Source organism: Moschus berezovskii, chromosome 16 (assembly GCF_049115385.1).
Source record: "Moschus berezovskii isolate FMDL1 chromosome 16, NW_MosBer_1.0, whole genome shotgun sequence".
In the NCBI taxonomy this organism is placed as follows: Eukaryota; Metazoa; Chordata; class Mammalia; order Artiodactyla; family Moschidae; genus Moschus; species Moschus berezovskii.
This window is the reverse complement of record NC_142475.1, coordinates 7617286-7634064: the sequence shown is the minus strand read 5'-3', so window position 1 is coordinate 7634064 and position 16779 is coordinate 7617286. Positions and strand designations below refer to the sequence as shown.

The following is a 16779-nucleotide window of genomic DNA, read 5'->3' as shown; positions in this document are numbered from 1 at the left end:
AAACCTTCTAGATCGTGACTATTTCCATAGCATTAGCAAAGTATACAACAGAGGTAGTGAAAATTCAATTATCTTCTCCTAAGAATTTATTTAAGGTAAAGTCTAAAGCCTCAAATGCGAGCTGGATAAAGTACAAGCTGGAATCAAGATTGCTGGGAGAAATATCAATAACCTCAGATATGCAGATAACACCACCCTTATGGCAGAAAGTGAAGAAGAACTAAAGAGCCTCTTGATGAAAGTGAAAAAGGAGAGTGAAAAAGTTGGCTTAAAACTCAACATTCAAAAAATAAAGATCATGGCATCTAGTTCCACCACTTCATGGCAAATAGATGGGCAAACAATGGAAACAGTGACACACTTTATTTTCTTGGGCTCCAAAATCACTGTAGATGGTGCTTGCAGCTATGAAATTAAAAGATGCTTGCTCCCTGGAATAAAAGTTATGACAAACCTAGATAGTGTATTAAAAAGCAGAGACATTACTTTGCTGACAAAGGTCCTTCTAGTCAAAACTATGTTTTTTTCAGTAGTCATGTGTGGATGTGAGAGTTGGACCATAAAGAAGGCTGAGTTCTGGAGAATTGATGGTTTTGAACTGTGGTGTTGGAGATTGGACAGAAAGGAGATCAAACCTGTCAATCCTAAAGGAAATCTATCCTGAATATTCATTGGAAAGACTGATGCTGAAGCTCCAATACTTTGGCCACCTGATGTGAAGAGGCGACTCATTAGAAAAGACCCTGATGCTGGGAAAGATTGAAGGCAGGAGGAGAAGGGGATGAGAGAGGATGAGATGGTTGGATGGCATCACTGATTCAATGGACATGAGTTTGAGCAAGCTCCAAGAGATGGTGAAGGACTGAGAAGCCTGGTGGCTATAGTCCATGGGGTTGCAAATATTCGGACATGACTGAGCGACTGAACAACAAAACACCTGAAATGGTACTCAAGACTCTTTTTGATCTGATCTCTGCACAACCATGCAACTTCTGACCTTAACCTTGGCCTCCAATGGTGACAAACCATTTGTAGTTCTCCAGATCTTATACCTCCACTGCACACAGGTCTGCAATATCCTTCCTTCTCTCACCTGCCTATTAAATTTCTATTCTTTCTTCAAAATACAGTTTGAGAACAACTATTTTTGTGATGTATTGTCCAAAGACCTCAGGGAAAATCAAACTACTTCTTCCACTTTGTTCTATAGCATCTTGCATATGTAATTATCTGAGTCTTTACTACATAAAATATATTATTATTTCTGTATTATAGAATTGAATATTCATTCATTTTAGTATATTCATTTATTCATTGCTCATTGAATGCTCACTAATGAATTTTAACATGTTTTTTAAAAGTGCCATTATTACTAATCACTAATTTGAGATTATCTTTTGAATTTAGTATTCCCTCCTTTCATTTCCCTTACTATGGGTCTCTAAGGACACCTCACTAGTACAGGCTGTTGCATTTTCACAGCTGGACTGAGACACTGTTTTAACTGTCTTGGCACCCAGTCCTCCCCATGTCCAATTTTATGCATAACTTTGAAGATAATCTTCCCTAGATACCCATTCCTGAATAAAATATTTTAGTAATCCTTGTTTGCTAATTTAACCAAATGTTAACTAAATATTACATTGTAAGCCCTTCTTTATATTTTTCTTTCTATCAATACTCTGTTAATGTATCTCTCTGTTCTGAGCTCAAATATTTTGACAAACAGATTGCTTGCAGTGAGAAATCCCTTCTTGTTGATAGCCCAGCAGCACTTAACTTACATTCTACCTCCTTGATAAAGTCTTCTAATATTCCGGCTCATTTAGTAAGGATGTTACCATTTAGAACTGTGGTCTCATGTAAATGTTGTGTAAGTTTGTTTTAGTTCTCTTCTTTCAATGCTATCTCAAGGGTTAGAAAAAGAACATGAACTTTTTTTTTCCTGTATCTCTTCCCTCTTAAATTTTGTACTTTGCTGGATATAATGTATACATGAAAACTGTTCTTAATTTATTGATAGTTCCCATTACATTTTGTTACTTTATATTGGTATAAAGTATAAGGTTTATACAACACCTTATACCTTCTACATAATGATCTTGCTTTCATGTCGCCTTCTAATTGTTCATTTATGTAAGTCATTTAACCTATGGGTTATATCTACAAAATTCTTTGTTGTTAGGACATGCTGTGCATGGAACGGACTGGACTGTCAGAAACGGCTCCCTGAGAGATTTGAATCAAATTGGCTAGGTCACTTTTTTTTTTTTTTAAGTCACTCATTCATGTCTGACTCTTTGTGACCCCATGGACTGTAGTCCATGGAATCCTTTCCCTTCTCCAGGGGATCTTCCCAACCCAGAGACTGAACCCAGGTCTCCCGCATTGCAGGCGGATTCTTTACCAGCTGAGCCACCAGGGAAGCTCAAGAATACTGGAATGGGTAACCTATCCGTTCTCCAGGTGTTCTTCCAGACTCAGGAATCGAACCGGAGTCTCCTGCATTGCAGGCGTATTCTTTACCAACTGAGCTACTAGGAAAGCCAGGGTCACATATCCTAGAGTTTTTAAAGCATTACTCAAGAAGTCCCAATCCTCCGCCTTTTTGTGTTTCTCTTTAGGATACAGACGATTACAGTCCAATGCAATTTTTTGGCAAGGTGTTTTTCAACATTTTCCATCTGCATGATCTCTTGCAGTTCCACTTCTTCCTTTACCAGCTCACCCATGAAATCTGCTTTGTCAACTCCTTTTTCCACCCCCGAGGTAGCTGTCATGCCTGGCACAGACTCCCTTCTCAGCCTGGCCTGTCTTTCTCTCCGGTGGGCCCTTCTGCCCCTCTGCTGGCCGCCCCGGAGAAGCGCAGTTGTTGGCACGGCCCCCAGACAGATGCCTGCCTGTCTCCCTTCCCCCTTCCCCTTGGAGCCCAACCATCACCTGCCCAGGGCCGGTGGCGGCTGCCCCGCTGTCCGCGGCCTCACCCCGCGGCCGCTCGAGTGCCCCGTGGCCGTCTCGGCCGCGGCGCGCGTGCCAGCAGCCTCCCGTCCTGCCCGCCGCCCTGCTCTCCTTCCCGCCCCGGTTCTTGCCCGCGCCCCCTCTGGCCCGGCCTTCTGTGAACACCCGGACCACCTCTTTGGGGTCCAGTGTGCCCCTGGGTCCCCCGGGACGGAGCCTCTGGGAAGCCAGCCGTTGCTCTGACCGCGGTTTCCCTCTCGCCCCCGGCGCCCCGCCGCCTTTCCCCGAGACCAGGTTTCCGTCTCGCCCCCGCCCGCCCGGAGCCCCCGGAGGCCGGGTGCAGCACCGATGCAGCGGGAATCCAAGGGGCAGCAGGCCACAGGCTTGATCCCGGGGCCCCCGCAAAGTTTTGGCCGCCCCAGACTTGCCATCTCCCGCTCCTCAAACTTGGCCAGCGGGCCCCGGCCCCGCGCCCCCAGCGGCGCCCAGGGACGCGGCGGCTCTCCCGATTCCCGGCGCCGGTCCGACTGAGGGTGCCGGTCGCCCCCGCGGGCCGGGCCGCCCCCAGCCCACACTAGGGGCGCCGCCGGAGCCCCCCAGCCCCTCCCGGGGAAGGGCGCACTTGTTTCTCGGCGCCCGGCAGAGAGTGGCCGAGATCCAAGGACCCGGCCTCCCCGTTCTCCGGTGCGCGCCTTGGGATCGGCTGTGGGTGTCGGGTTCCGAGCGCGCTTCAACCCGGGCCCTTCTCCCGGGTGGCTGCTCGCAGTGCGGTACAGTCGCGGTTCCCTTTCACCAGCCGGCTCCTTTAAGAAGCGGGCGCGTGCGTGTCCGGTTTTGTGTGTGTGTGTGTTCGTGTGCAGATGTGTGTGTGCGCGCGCGCGAGTCCGGTTTTGTATGTTTTCGTGTGCAGATGTGTGTGTGTTCGTGTGCAGATGTGTGCATGTGTGTGTGTTCGTGTGCAGATGTGTGTGTATGTGTGTGTCTCTGTGTGTGTGCGTGTCCGGTTGTGTGTGTATGTTCGTGTGCAGGTGTGTGTATGTGTGTGTGTTCATGTGCAGATGTGTGTGTTCGTGTGCAATGTGTGTATGCGTGTGTTCGTGTGCAGATGTGTCTGTGTGTTCGTGTGCAGATGTGTGTCTGTGTGTTCGTGTGCAGATATGTGTGTGTGTGCGCGTGTCCGGGTGTGTGTGTGCGTGTGCGCGCGCGCGTGTCCGGGTGTGTGTGTGTGCGTATGTGTGTGTGTGTGTGTGTGCGCGCGCGCGCCGAGGCCGGGAGTGGGGCGGACCCCGGGAAGGCGGAGCTATGTAGATTCCGGCCGCGCGTTCGGAGGGCGCGGGGAGAGGGACGGCGCAGCCGAGGGAGCCGGAGCGGCGAGGCCCTGCCCGCAGCGGGAGGCGGCGGCAGCGGCGGCGGGGGCGGCGGACGCTCGGGCTGGAGGCGACGGCGGCGACTCGGAGCCGAGAGGCGGCCCGGCGGGGGAACCTGGGCGCCACGGGCCCCCGAGGATGGTGAGGGCGAGCCGCTGCTGAGCTGCCTCCGCCGCGGCTTCTCCGGGGCTGCCAGGCGCGGGGGCCGCGTCCCCTCCCCTGCCCGGCGTCGGGTGAACCTGCAGGCTCCTCGCCCAGCGAGGACTTCTGCGAGGAAACCGGGAGCGGGGAGAGACGAGAAGCCCGGGGGGATTCAGGCCATCCGCGGAGGCACAGTTCACTATGAGCGGACTCACCTCCAGCCCTGGGAGACGGCTGGATTTCGTGCACCATTCGGGGATATTGTACTTGCAAACCTTGCTTTGGATTTTGTGTGCTACCGTGTGCGGAACTGAGCAGTATTTCAATGTGGAGGTAAGAGCGCCGGGGCTTTCTTCCTTCCCCTTCGCCGGGGCTGCTCCCCGGACCGTTCCGCCCGCTCCCTGGGTCCCGGTAGCCCCCGGCCGCCGGGGTCTGCAGACATTGTTCCCCTTCCAGCCGCCGGGACCCGTGTTGAGTTTCCCTGCGTCTTAGGTGATGGATGCGCCCGAGACAGAATCCGTTATCCCCGGCGGCACAAAGCGCGGGGCTGCGCGCCCAGAGACACGATCGTGGCCAGTGCGTTCTTTTTACCAAGGAAGGAGGCGAACGCCTACCTAGGGCAGACGTGTAGTCGAATAAAAGCAGTCTGAGTTGGTGATAAATAAGCTGCTCCTGCTCGGGTAACACAGATTTCACTGCTTGGCATCATGTGCTTGCTGCCTTGGTATTGTTTCTGAAATCTTTCTCCCTGTGTTTTGTGCCTAACAAAGGAGGTTAAAAATCAGAGTCTAGAGAAGAGCGTGGGAATCCTTGATCTGTTTAATAACATGGCTTGGTGATAAAACACTTGCCTAGACAGAATCTTTTTCTCATTTAGACCGTAACTTAATACACTGTAGCTGGATCTGGCTGCACGGAGGGCATGAAAGCCGTCTCATTTTTAAGTGTCTTCTCTTCCCCTCCCCCGCCAAGTGAAAATAAATGTGACCCAGTGTAGTAGTTCTGAGGTGTGTCTTTAATTGGATTTCACGCTCTCATGGCAAAACAGAGAGAATGTAGATTGCCATTTGTTTTACGTGGTTGGGAACCGACAGACACAAAGCAAAAGGGAACTTAAGGATAACGACTTGTCAGAGCTCTGCCAAAGTACCCTTCCTGTCATCAACTCAACACTAAAGTCAGGACCGTGCAGTACATCAATGCAACCTTATATACACCTGGTTTTTAGTCAGTTTGTCACCTACAGGGCGGAATACAAATAAGAAGGGCTTATTGTCTTTGTAAAGACAAAGTCTACTCTTTTTTGGTTAGATCTTCCATCACCTCAAAGAATTATGATTAAGTCTCTGAAGACTAACATGATTTTCTTCCCCCTATATTTTTTACTCTTTTAAAGCTTTAAGCTTATTGTCATTTTGTTGGGAGTGTGTACACAACAGCAGAACCTGTTGCACAGTATTTGACCATGTTTCATAGAACAGATTTATATACAAAGTGTGCCTAATAAATGGTATATGTGAGGGCATATTCTGAATGTAATTCTGCATTTGTGTGAACTGTTCTTAGGACTGGGTGTAGTGATGGTTGGTAGAGAAACAAAGTATTTGAAAAAGTAAGAGCCATCATCAGAAGCTAACTTTGCAGATATTAAGTATGATCGTATTACACCAAAACCCCAATTCAATCCAAAATCCTTTGAAAAATACCGCTTTGTTTTTCTGAACACAAAGAGGAAAGGAACTGTTAAGTCCACACTTCCCTTGGTTGCCAAATTGAACTTTTGGAATTGCATCCCACAGATGGATTTTTGTTTCTAACACTTAAGAGATAATTTAATGTGGAAATGAAGAAGTAATTAGTTCATAGACTAGAGGAATGAAAGTGGCAAGCTGCTGTTTATAAGGTTATAAAGAGAAGGGCCTGTTGCTTCAGGTTGGAGTGCTGGTGGGGAGGTGGGGTGTTGGGAGGTGGTTAAAAGTAGGCGTTAGTTTTTCTCTTGCTCACTCTGAAAAGGAAGGGGGAGCCTGGGTTCATGACTACCTGTTTTGGAAAAGTCTTAGATTTGCTTTCAGAGATTATTGGAATAGCATCAGTGTATTGATGATTATTTTAGGTTTCCTTTTGAGCCTGAACATAAATGGGCTTGTATTTGTTCATAGTTTGAATCTCTCAGTTCCAGAAGATATTATTATGTGAGAAAAGTTATGATTTTGCTAACCAAGATTTTATTTTAGAATTTCCATCATTCTCTTTCTTTAAGATATATGTTTAAAAATGGTTCATGGAAAAAATAATTTTTTCCCCCATTTGGAGATTATTTAAGTTCATCCATATTTATTACACAATGCAAAAATTTAATTATGAAAGATAAGAGGCGTGTGCCATATCTGATACAAAGAAGATTTTTTAAGATTTAAAGTAGATTATGTTTCAGAGTTTGCATTATTCCCAAATAGTTTTTTTTAAAGCATTTGAACACATCATTAGTTGGGTTTATATACTTATATATGTGTAATAATGATCTCTTATTTTAAAAAAATCGTAAGGATAGCTGCTGGTTAATTCAGCATACTATAAAGAATACAGGATGATAGGATATTTTCTGACATGAATTTCTGCCTGACTCACTTTTATTAGATATTTCTTTTTGGTAGGAAACACTAATGGGAAAAATAATCCATCACATCTTCTTCAAAATGGGCATATATATAGTGTTTTCCATTCTGGTTGCAAAACATACACTGAGAATGCTTTATTTGATTGGTGGACCATCTTAAACAGTAATCAATCATGCATGAAGCTTGTATCATAAATTTTTTTGCTAGCAGGCACACTAAGTTATTATACTTGGAATGAAGCTTCTAAGAGAAGCTTTCTGTGCTGACAAGTGCAATTACAGTGCTTTAATTCTTGCTGAACTTTACAATTGGTGGGACCCCCATACTCTTCCTTTCTACAATTTAAGGTTTAAAAACCTATGTTCCCTCCCCACTAGGTGGGACTGAGTTGGTTAGAGGTATTCATGTTCTCTCTTTCCTGTCTGATTTTTGAGAGTGTAGATATTTGAAAGTTTTAATTACTCAAGCAGGAGATATTTGTTAATATGCTGATGAAAGCCTGTTACAGAGAAAGAGTGCATTTTGGTTTTTTTTGTTTTGTTTTTAAGAAGCAAAAAGGAACATCTCTTATAGCTAAGAAGAAGGGTGAGACACTCCCCAAAGTAGTACTATGGAAAACATTCAATAAATTCCCCTCCTTGTATACTTCAGGTAGAACACTTTTTTAATGGTAACATTTCTGTATACCTTTGTTGATTTTTGCATATCATTGGAACCAGTTTTGGGAGGCGGGCCTTTCTCTATGTAATCACGATCATGATGCAAAGGAGGCACATTGTTAATATTAACTAAAACTCAGACTGTTGTCATTTGATTAGAGGTGTTCATTAGTCAGAAGAAGCTAAATTGCTAACAAAGAATCTTGAGTTAATCTCTACATTCTAAAAAGTCATTTTGTGTCTAGAATAATGTTCTTGTTGTAGTGGAAATTCTAATGATTCTAGAACTCCTTAACACTGCAAGCACTTTTTTCATGAAACTTAAGGTAGAATATAGTTCGTAGTCAATAACTTTCATCATCAACTTTCATAGTTTGTCAGGTGTTAAGTATTTATGTGAACATGTTCTTTATTTTTTTAAAATAATAGCACACATTATTCCTCTAGTAAGGAAATTTATTTTAAACCAATTTAATGATAAAGTAAAAACATGTGATACTCTGAATGATGCACATATAAAAAACCTGAAAAAGCAAAAATTGATGAGTTGTCTCTTTCTTAAAGAAGAGAGATTCTAGATTTCAAAAGGCTATTCTATGACAAATACTATGAATTGTGAGTGTAATCCTTCTACATTTTTCTTGCAATATGTTTCTTTAGTATTTATCTACCTTTCTCAGGTTTATCTGAATCTACCTGTAAGTTCAGAGTTTGCTTGTATTAGCTTTGTACTGCGTATAATCTTAGCAGTAATTAGTGGTGAGACATTTCAGAGGTAAAAAATTGTATTTTACAGATTTTAAAATGTCAGATGTTGGGACCTTTTCCTGTTTGTGTTTTCACTTGCTTAAATAATCAACATGCATTATTTTATTTGCTAATGGAAGGATGATGACAACATTATCTGGTCAGCCTCCTTGAATAAGGTACTCTATATCCTTTAATTCTCCACTGTAACAGTTTTATACCAGTCAATAGCAGGTGCTGCGTAACTGATTCATTAAGGTTTTTAACCTGCAGCAAGATTCCATTATTTGGAATCCCAAGTGTTCTGGCCATTCAGAATATAAGGGCCAAGAACTGTGGCCAGGAGACCAGAAGACTCACTAGTCCTCAGGATCTTCAGCTTCTCCTGTGTGTTCCACCTTAACCGTGTGTTTCTCTATTGAGCGTTGCTTGGTCAGGTGGCCCAAATCTAGCGTTTTTCATGAAATGATTACAGATGAGCCTATACGAATGAGGTATAATTGTCTCTTACTACCCCTGAGAAATCCACAGAGAACAACCATCCAAACCCATCCCTCTGTACAGCTGGGTTTTCTTTTTTAGTCTCTTCTTCCTTTTCAAGGAAGAATAGAGTTGGTTTCAATAATAACTTTTTAATCTTTAGAGTCAGGTTAAAAGTGACAGAGCTAAAGTTACTTTTTCTTTTTCATGCTGTTTCAGGTTAGTAACAGAAGAAAATTTCAATGCACTTTTTCAGTGGTATAATTATTTTCTCTTAAGTTGGATTAATCAATTATTTTACATAAATTTATTTTTAAGGCCTGACTTACTTCAGAGTACTACTCAAAATGTACCTCTTCAGAATATTTGGTAAATGACCAATTGAAATTATTTCTGGACTGCAAAAAGAGACATTGGACATTTGAATCAATTAGTTAAATTAGTTCAGTGTCAAAGAGAAAGATTTATTTCATCGTGCTCCTTCAGGAGCTTTCTGAGGCTTTAGCACATTTATTTAATATTGAGATTGTCCTCTTTTATGTTACATTGCATCACAATTTATTTTAAATATCTGTGAATGTAATTATATTCATCAGCTCATTTTTATTATGGTATACTATAGTGATTAAGAACACATGTTCCGATTATACAGCCATAAAAAAGAACGAAATAATGTCATTTGCAGCAACATGGATGGACCTAGAGATTATCATTACTAAGTGAAGTAAATAAGACAAAGACAAACATCATATGGTATGACTTATTGTGGAATCTGAAAATATGATACAGATGAACTTGTTGACACAATAGGAAGAGACTCATAGACATAGAAAATAGATTTCTGGTTACCAAAGGGGAAAAAGAAGGGAAGGATAAATTAGGAGTCGAGGATTAACAGATACACACTGCCGTATATAAAATAGGTAAGCAACAAGGACCTATGATATAGCACAGGGAACTGTATTCGGTATCTTGAAGTATTTTATAATGGAAAGTGACCTGAAAAGGAATATATATATATATATATATATATATATGCATATAGAATGAATCACTTTGTGAAAAACTAACATAACATTATACATCAAGTAAAAATTTTTTTAAAAAAGAGCTCATATTCTGGTGCCAGATTGTCTGAATTCTAACCTCAGGTCTTTTCCTTGCAAGTTAATGATTAAGTCAGTAACAGACCAGATAATCTATGTGAGCCTCAATGCACACGTCTTTAAGACAGAGATACTAACTGTACTTTTCTCGTAGGGGGTTATTCTGATGACTGAATGAATATATGTACATCGCATTCCATAGACGGTGGATAGATAGATAGGAACATGCCTTTCCATAGTTATTTAACTCCATACTTTTTAGATGTTATTGGTAAAAATAAATGCTGATTCAAAGGTACTTGGCATGATAGCATCTAATTACAGAAAAGTCTATCAGGTTAGAATATACCAGCTGGTCTAGGAAGATTTTAATACTTTAAAAATTTTTTACAAAATGTAATATACTGAAAGTCAACCAAGCTAACATCGGTACATTTTCTTCCCGTGGGTTTTTCTTAGACAGTTTAGTTCAAGAATGTGATTTTCACATTTTGTCTTGTCATCTGTTACTATCATAGAATGTCAAGTTCAGCTCACACCTTCTTTTATAAGACTGAGTCTGCTGAAATCTGTTCCTCTTTTCTAATACCATGGAAAAGAAATAGGCCTTTATGATTTAGTAGACCTGCTTATTTTAATTGACTCAATGCCCAAGTGCTTCCTGTTCATGGTGGGGGTAGTATTTGATATATGACTTCAGCTAGCTCTATGTTGCACCCCAAATTTAGAACATAAGTCTTTTTTTAATTAATAGGGGAAGGAGGAGGATGGGCAGAAAAAAGACATTAAAATGGTTTATTCAGTGACAGTACAGTTTAAAATAAAGCAACTTGTTCATGTCACATTGGGGATAGACGATAACTAGCAATATAGGGTAATGGAGACCTCGAACAGAGGGTCAAGAGACATGGCCTTTAATTTTGGTTCTTGTAACAACATAGCTTTGATCTGGGGTAAAATGACAATTGAACTAACCTGTCACTAAGGCCTTTTCAAAATGTGACGTTCTGTTATATTCACTTTCAACCTTTAATTTATATAGCCAGAGGGGGGAATTGTATGTATTTACCCTGTACATTTGAGGACAACTAGAGAGCAAGTGAGAGAGCCAAGGTAGAGTGTTCAGATTTTTTTTTTTACTGAAATGCCTATCATGAGGAAATATAGAATGTGCAACTTAAATCTAACATTTGTTATCATATGTAGTGACACAGGGTGTTCCATTTTGGAAATGATCCTAGCCTTCTGCTGAGTAGTGAAAACACTGGCAGCAAATTATATGTAATTTTAAAATCAATTTTTGGCCAAGGTAGCAAACTTTAAAAATTTAATGTTAAAAACATGGCTTGATATTATTTTGAAAAATACATATCATCTACAAGTGGTACTTCAGTCGTAAAAAGGCAAGTTGGAATGAGACCAAAATAGTTTTTTTTTGGGGGGGGGGAAGGAGTCTCAAAATTCAAATCCATCTATCTATATATAAATATATATACATATTTTATAGTGAAATGAAGTGCTTATACTGTATGTCCCTTTTGCCCACTGTGGAAAATAATTTTGGCACCTGGCTCTTTGAGGGTTATTTTAGTTCTCCACATTTGATTTTGAATGTGAAAATGTGACTGCATTTGTTTTATGAAACATGCAGCTTATGCAGAGAGCAGACATATTCCAGGTAAAAAGGATAAACTTGCTAAGTAAAAATAGGTGTGACACTCAACTTTTTTCTCTTGCTTTCTTCCCTTGGGAAAGCCGTTCATAGATTTTGAGGTTATTTATGCAGTTGTGTTTGACTGCTGGTTCCTGTCATTTAGCGCTCTGAATGGATGTTCTCCGTGTTACTGGCTCGCCACTACGTTTTGGCACTGCGCCTCCTTGGGTTTGGATCAGTGCAATATCTTGATGAGCCACGGTAATAAGCTTAGCCAAGAGAGTGAGAGTCAACCCACAGCAGGCCCCTAACCTTTGACTGTGACCTGTGCATGTAGTATACGAAAGAAGGCTAGAGGGAGCTAGTCAGCTGTTTAAAGATTCCAGTGGGAGAGGTTGGTTTAAAAATCAAGGCCAGTAGGTGCAATTAGATATCTTAAAATGAATCACAGCCAATCATAGGGAGCTTAAGGAAATCAATGAATGATTCATGATTGAATGTGTGAGCTTTAAAGGTTTACTGATAGCCACTTGGTACCGCTTATTACATATTTGATGAACTAAGAAGGAAATTAATACTTCTGGGGGGATTTGGGGGGAGTTCTGCACATGACAATATGACAAAGATGGTTATAATGCAGGGCTGCTTTATATCTCCCTTTTAAGGGTAGAATAAGTCAGCACTATCCATAATAGTGACTGTAGGTGCTTTCGGTATTCTCAGTTTAACTAAAATGAATGAAATGATTGTGGTCTTATAGATTAAAGGAGGGATAAATCTAATTTGACTATGCCTTCCAGATTATATGTAGCAAAAGTCTGCCTTTAGAAACTTATCAGACTATGGTTATTTTTTAATATTTAGCAAGGGAATTTATTGAATGAATATTTTTTGATGAAAGGACATTTTAAAATATAGGTTTTACCTCTTCATCTTTTAAAATGTATGTAAGGAACAAGCCACCAAAGTGTGAAACAGTGCTTTATCTCTAAGTAAGCAGCTTTAACAGGTGTTCAGATGAGGAGGTTTTTCCATAAGCGGGGGTTCTAAAAGGGGCAGTCTCTAATGCATTGGGGATATTAACATTTAATTAAGATATTATAATTTACTCACAAGCATTATTTAGATTTTTAAAGGTTCTCATCTGTCAATTAAGGGAAATACGGATAAATGAAGTAAGCCATGGACCCACAGACGGATATTCTCAGGAGTGACAGTCCTTAGAATGATGTATTCAAATGACCAAATAAACAAACCCAAATAGATTACTCACTGGAATGGAATTTTACAGTCCTTGTTTCCAGTTCAGTTCAGTTCAGTCGCTTAGTCGTGTCCAACTCTTTTCGACCCGATGGACTGCAGCACGCAGGTCCTCCCTGTCCATCACCAGCTCCCGGAGTTCACTCAAACTCATGTCTATTGAGTCAGTGATGACATCCAACCATCTCATCCTCTGTCGTCCCCTTCTCCTCCCGCCTTCAATCTTTTCCAGCATCAGGGTCTTTTCCAATGAGTCCTTGTTTTAGTCATGCTCAAACTAGGAGAGAATAAACTGCCATTATTTTTTTTCAAGGAAGCTGGGTACTTTTATGAACTTAATTTCATGTCCCCAAACTGCATGCACCTGCGGTGACGTCACTGGCGTTCAGTGGCGTGCAGGCCCCCTGCAGGTGGCTGAAGCAGTCAGACCCAAGTCATGTCAGTGGAGGCAGTTTTTCCATGAACTTTTCACTACTGAATTCATACCATGTGTTATAGTTTCTCCTAATTTTTAGCAATTAGACATTTGAATGTGAGGCTTCTAATACCTGTACATTTATTCCTCCTTTAAATAATTGCAAATCACTTCCTTCTTTTGGTCCTACTTGTTTTTTTTTCTAGTTGGAATCTTGTGGGACTTTATGTTTTAGACATATTACAGTACACTTGACCTGGAAATTAGGTAAAATTTTATAAGAAGTAACATTTTTTACTCCTCTCCTCTTTCACTGTGGATAAGGCAGAATAGATTCAAAGAATTTCCGGAATCCACTGTACACTCAATGATTTGCCTGAAATTGGTAATCAACTTAGAAAAAAGCTCTCACGGTTTCAGGTAAAACTCTTTTGGACATCTGCGTGTTTTAATATTACAACAGCTCTGTCATAGAACTTACTGACTTGCTCCTTACTACTTACTATGTAGATGGAGTGAAATTATTTGTCCCATGGTGATTCAGACAAATTACTAAACAGTCTTTGATTTATTTGGCCCATTCATAAAGTGGATTTGTGTTCTTTATTGCTTAACTATGATACAGGTTTTGTAATGACAGTATTGAGACGTTCCCAAGCGGTTTCCTTCTTAGATGAAAACAGGGTTTATATGTTTCTCATTCTTGCCTATAACTGGGGATATAGAAGCAATTATATGCTGGCCTAATATTCTAATTAGACAAGGTCCAAATAACCAGTAAAATGGGCGTGCCTGGAACTTATTTCATCAAATACCTTATTTTGATGATAATAAAAGCAATGTTAAGTAGCACTGGTTGAGCATTTGCTGTGTGCCTGATAGTGTTCTGTTTCGTATCTTTTAACTCATTTAAATTTTATTACAATCTTGTGAGTTAGTACTACTATTTCTGTTTCACAGTTGAGGAATCCGAGGTATGGCAATGTTGAGGAACTTGCCAAGGCCACATAGCTCTGGATTCTTCTGAAGTGAAATAGCTCAGAATCAAAGCAGGCAGGTTGGCTGTGCAGCCCAGGGTCTTCACCAAGTCTTAACAGGCAAGAATTAACTCCTGGGTTTCCAGTAGGGACGGTGTAATCCACTTCCATCATTCACATCTTCCATCATTCACATCTTGCATATTCCAAACTGAAAAGGAATCGTTGACATGCATAAAGAAAATGTGAAATCCATCCTAGTATGGAGACTTACCTGGAATAAAAACTGAATAGACTGTTGCTTATTTGATTTGTTGATTCAGGATTGATTATGTGGTACTCAATATAAATTTACTGTTTATACCCTTATAAGTTTTTACTCATAGAAAATTGGTAACCTATACTCAATTGCAAATAATAGCTAAATTATATGTAACATTAAATTAATCATAACATCTCATCCCTCAACTATTTGTCATGTTGCATGCCCTCACAGTAAATGTGATTTTCGAAGGTTTTTGGAAGATTTGATTACATTCCAGGATGAAAAGAACAGAACAGTTTAGAACATATAAAAGAAAGTCTCTTAGATCTGTGTTCCAGTGTCCTGATGGGAAAGAATGTTTATGTTTATGGCTGCTGACTGTCATGAGTTCTGGAGTTTATTATTTTTATATATTGCTTTGATTGGTTAGAAGCTACAAGGAAACAGGTTTATTTAATCACTTCTAATATATTTCTTTGTGTGTGCATGTGAAGTTGCTTCAGTCATGTCTGACTCTTGTGACCCTATGGACTGTAGCCTGCCAGGCTCCTCTGTGTATGGGATTCTCCAGGCAAGAACACTGGAGTGGGTTATCATGCCCTCCTCCAGGGGATCTTCCTGACCCAACCTTGTCTTCAACATCTACCTGGCAGGCAGGTTCTTCACCACTAGTGTGATCTAGGAAGTCCAATATATTTCTTAACCATAATGTAAAAGGGAACTTATAGATCATTTCAGATAGATGAAGTGACTCAGAGCTCGCTGTTTGAGAATAGGCTTGATATTTGTCTTCATTGTAGAGGGAGTGAGAACTTCATCTTGGTGGTTGACCTAAGGATGTAACAAAACTTCAGTCCTTAAGCTTGGTGCTGTATATAGCTTTGAAGGATCACTTAGTCCATTTATTAGCCTTTAAATGGCAACCCACTCCAGTGTTCTTGCCTGGAGAATCCCAGGGACTGGGGAGCCTGGTGGGCTTCCGTCTGTGGGGTCACACAGAGTCGGACACGACTGAAGTGACTTAGCAGCAGCAGCAGCAGCAAGGAAAGACTATTTCTAAACCAATTTACAAAGGTGAATTTATAAAACATAGTCAGTGTTAAATATTCATTCAGCTGTCTCTCACTTCCTTTATAGGCAGTATATCATAATGGCTATGTTCAAGAACTTTGAGAAAAAATGCTTAAAAATCAGCTGTATCACCAAAGCTCAGTGAACTTGAGTGAGCCAAGTTATTGACTCTGTGCTCCAATTTTCTCATGTGTAAAATAGAGGTAATAATACTTAACTCAAGGGTTGTTCTAAGATTAAAGAGGTAAAGGATAATGGGTCAAGATAAGTTATAGGCTTCTGACTTACTATCTCTTGCTGAAATAAAAAAAAATGGACAAAACATATGAAGCAGTGGGTTTTAAGTCATTGGACGTCAGGTAATGAAGGATAGTCATCCTTGAAGATGTGACCCAAGATGAGCTCTCTGATTATGTCAGTTTACTTCATTGAGAGTTTCCAGGTGACAATACAAGGAAGGCAGAGCCAAGCAGAATCCTTAAATCAAGGAGATGAAGCTTGGGAGTATGGAGAAATCAAGGAGGTTAGAATTCACAGGTCAGAATACCAGATAGGAACATTCTGTAGAGTGAAAGCATGGAGATCTGCAGGGCATTCCCCTTGAGTATTCAATTAAGGACTGATCTGCACCTTCCTTTGAAGAAACTGGTGCAGGCTGGAGAAAGAATCCATCAGCAGAATCAGAGGGGGCCATGCCTGCAAACCACACAGGACTGGGAATAGTGTCCATTCTCACCAGCCATACTGAGAAACCTCATGATTAACAGGGTGTCGGATAGAGGACTCAGAAGCATCTTGCTCCAGTTCTTCTTGTTTAGTCACTCCATTGTGTCCGACTCTTCGTGACCCCATGGACTGCAGCAGGCCAGACTTCCCTGTCCTTTACCCTCTCCTGGAGCTTGCTCAAACTCATGTCCATCGAGTCGGTGTTGCCGTTCAACCATCTCATCCTCTGTTGTCCCCTTCTCCTCCTGCCGTCAATCTTTCCCAGCATCAAGGTCTTTTCTAGTGAGCTGGCTCTTCACATTAGGTGGCCCAATATTGGAGCTTAAGTATCACTC

General features: G+C 41.3%; 1 protein-coding gene across 1 annotated transcript in view; it reads left to right on the top strand.

The window, feature by feature from the left end:
* Positions 1-4523: 4523 nt before the first annotated feature.
* MMP16 (matrix metallopeptidase 16) overlaps positions 4524-16779 on the top strand; it is a 368590-nt gene continuing 356334 nt past the window's right edge. The window contains exon 1 of the mRNA XM_055431810.2: positions 4524-4799. Coding sequence (XP_055287785.1) covers positions 4668-4799 — 132 coding nt within the window. The 5' untranslated portion in view covers positions 4524-4667. The remainder of the gene's footprint in view (positions 4800-16779) is intronic.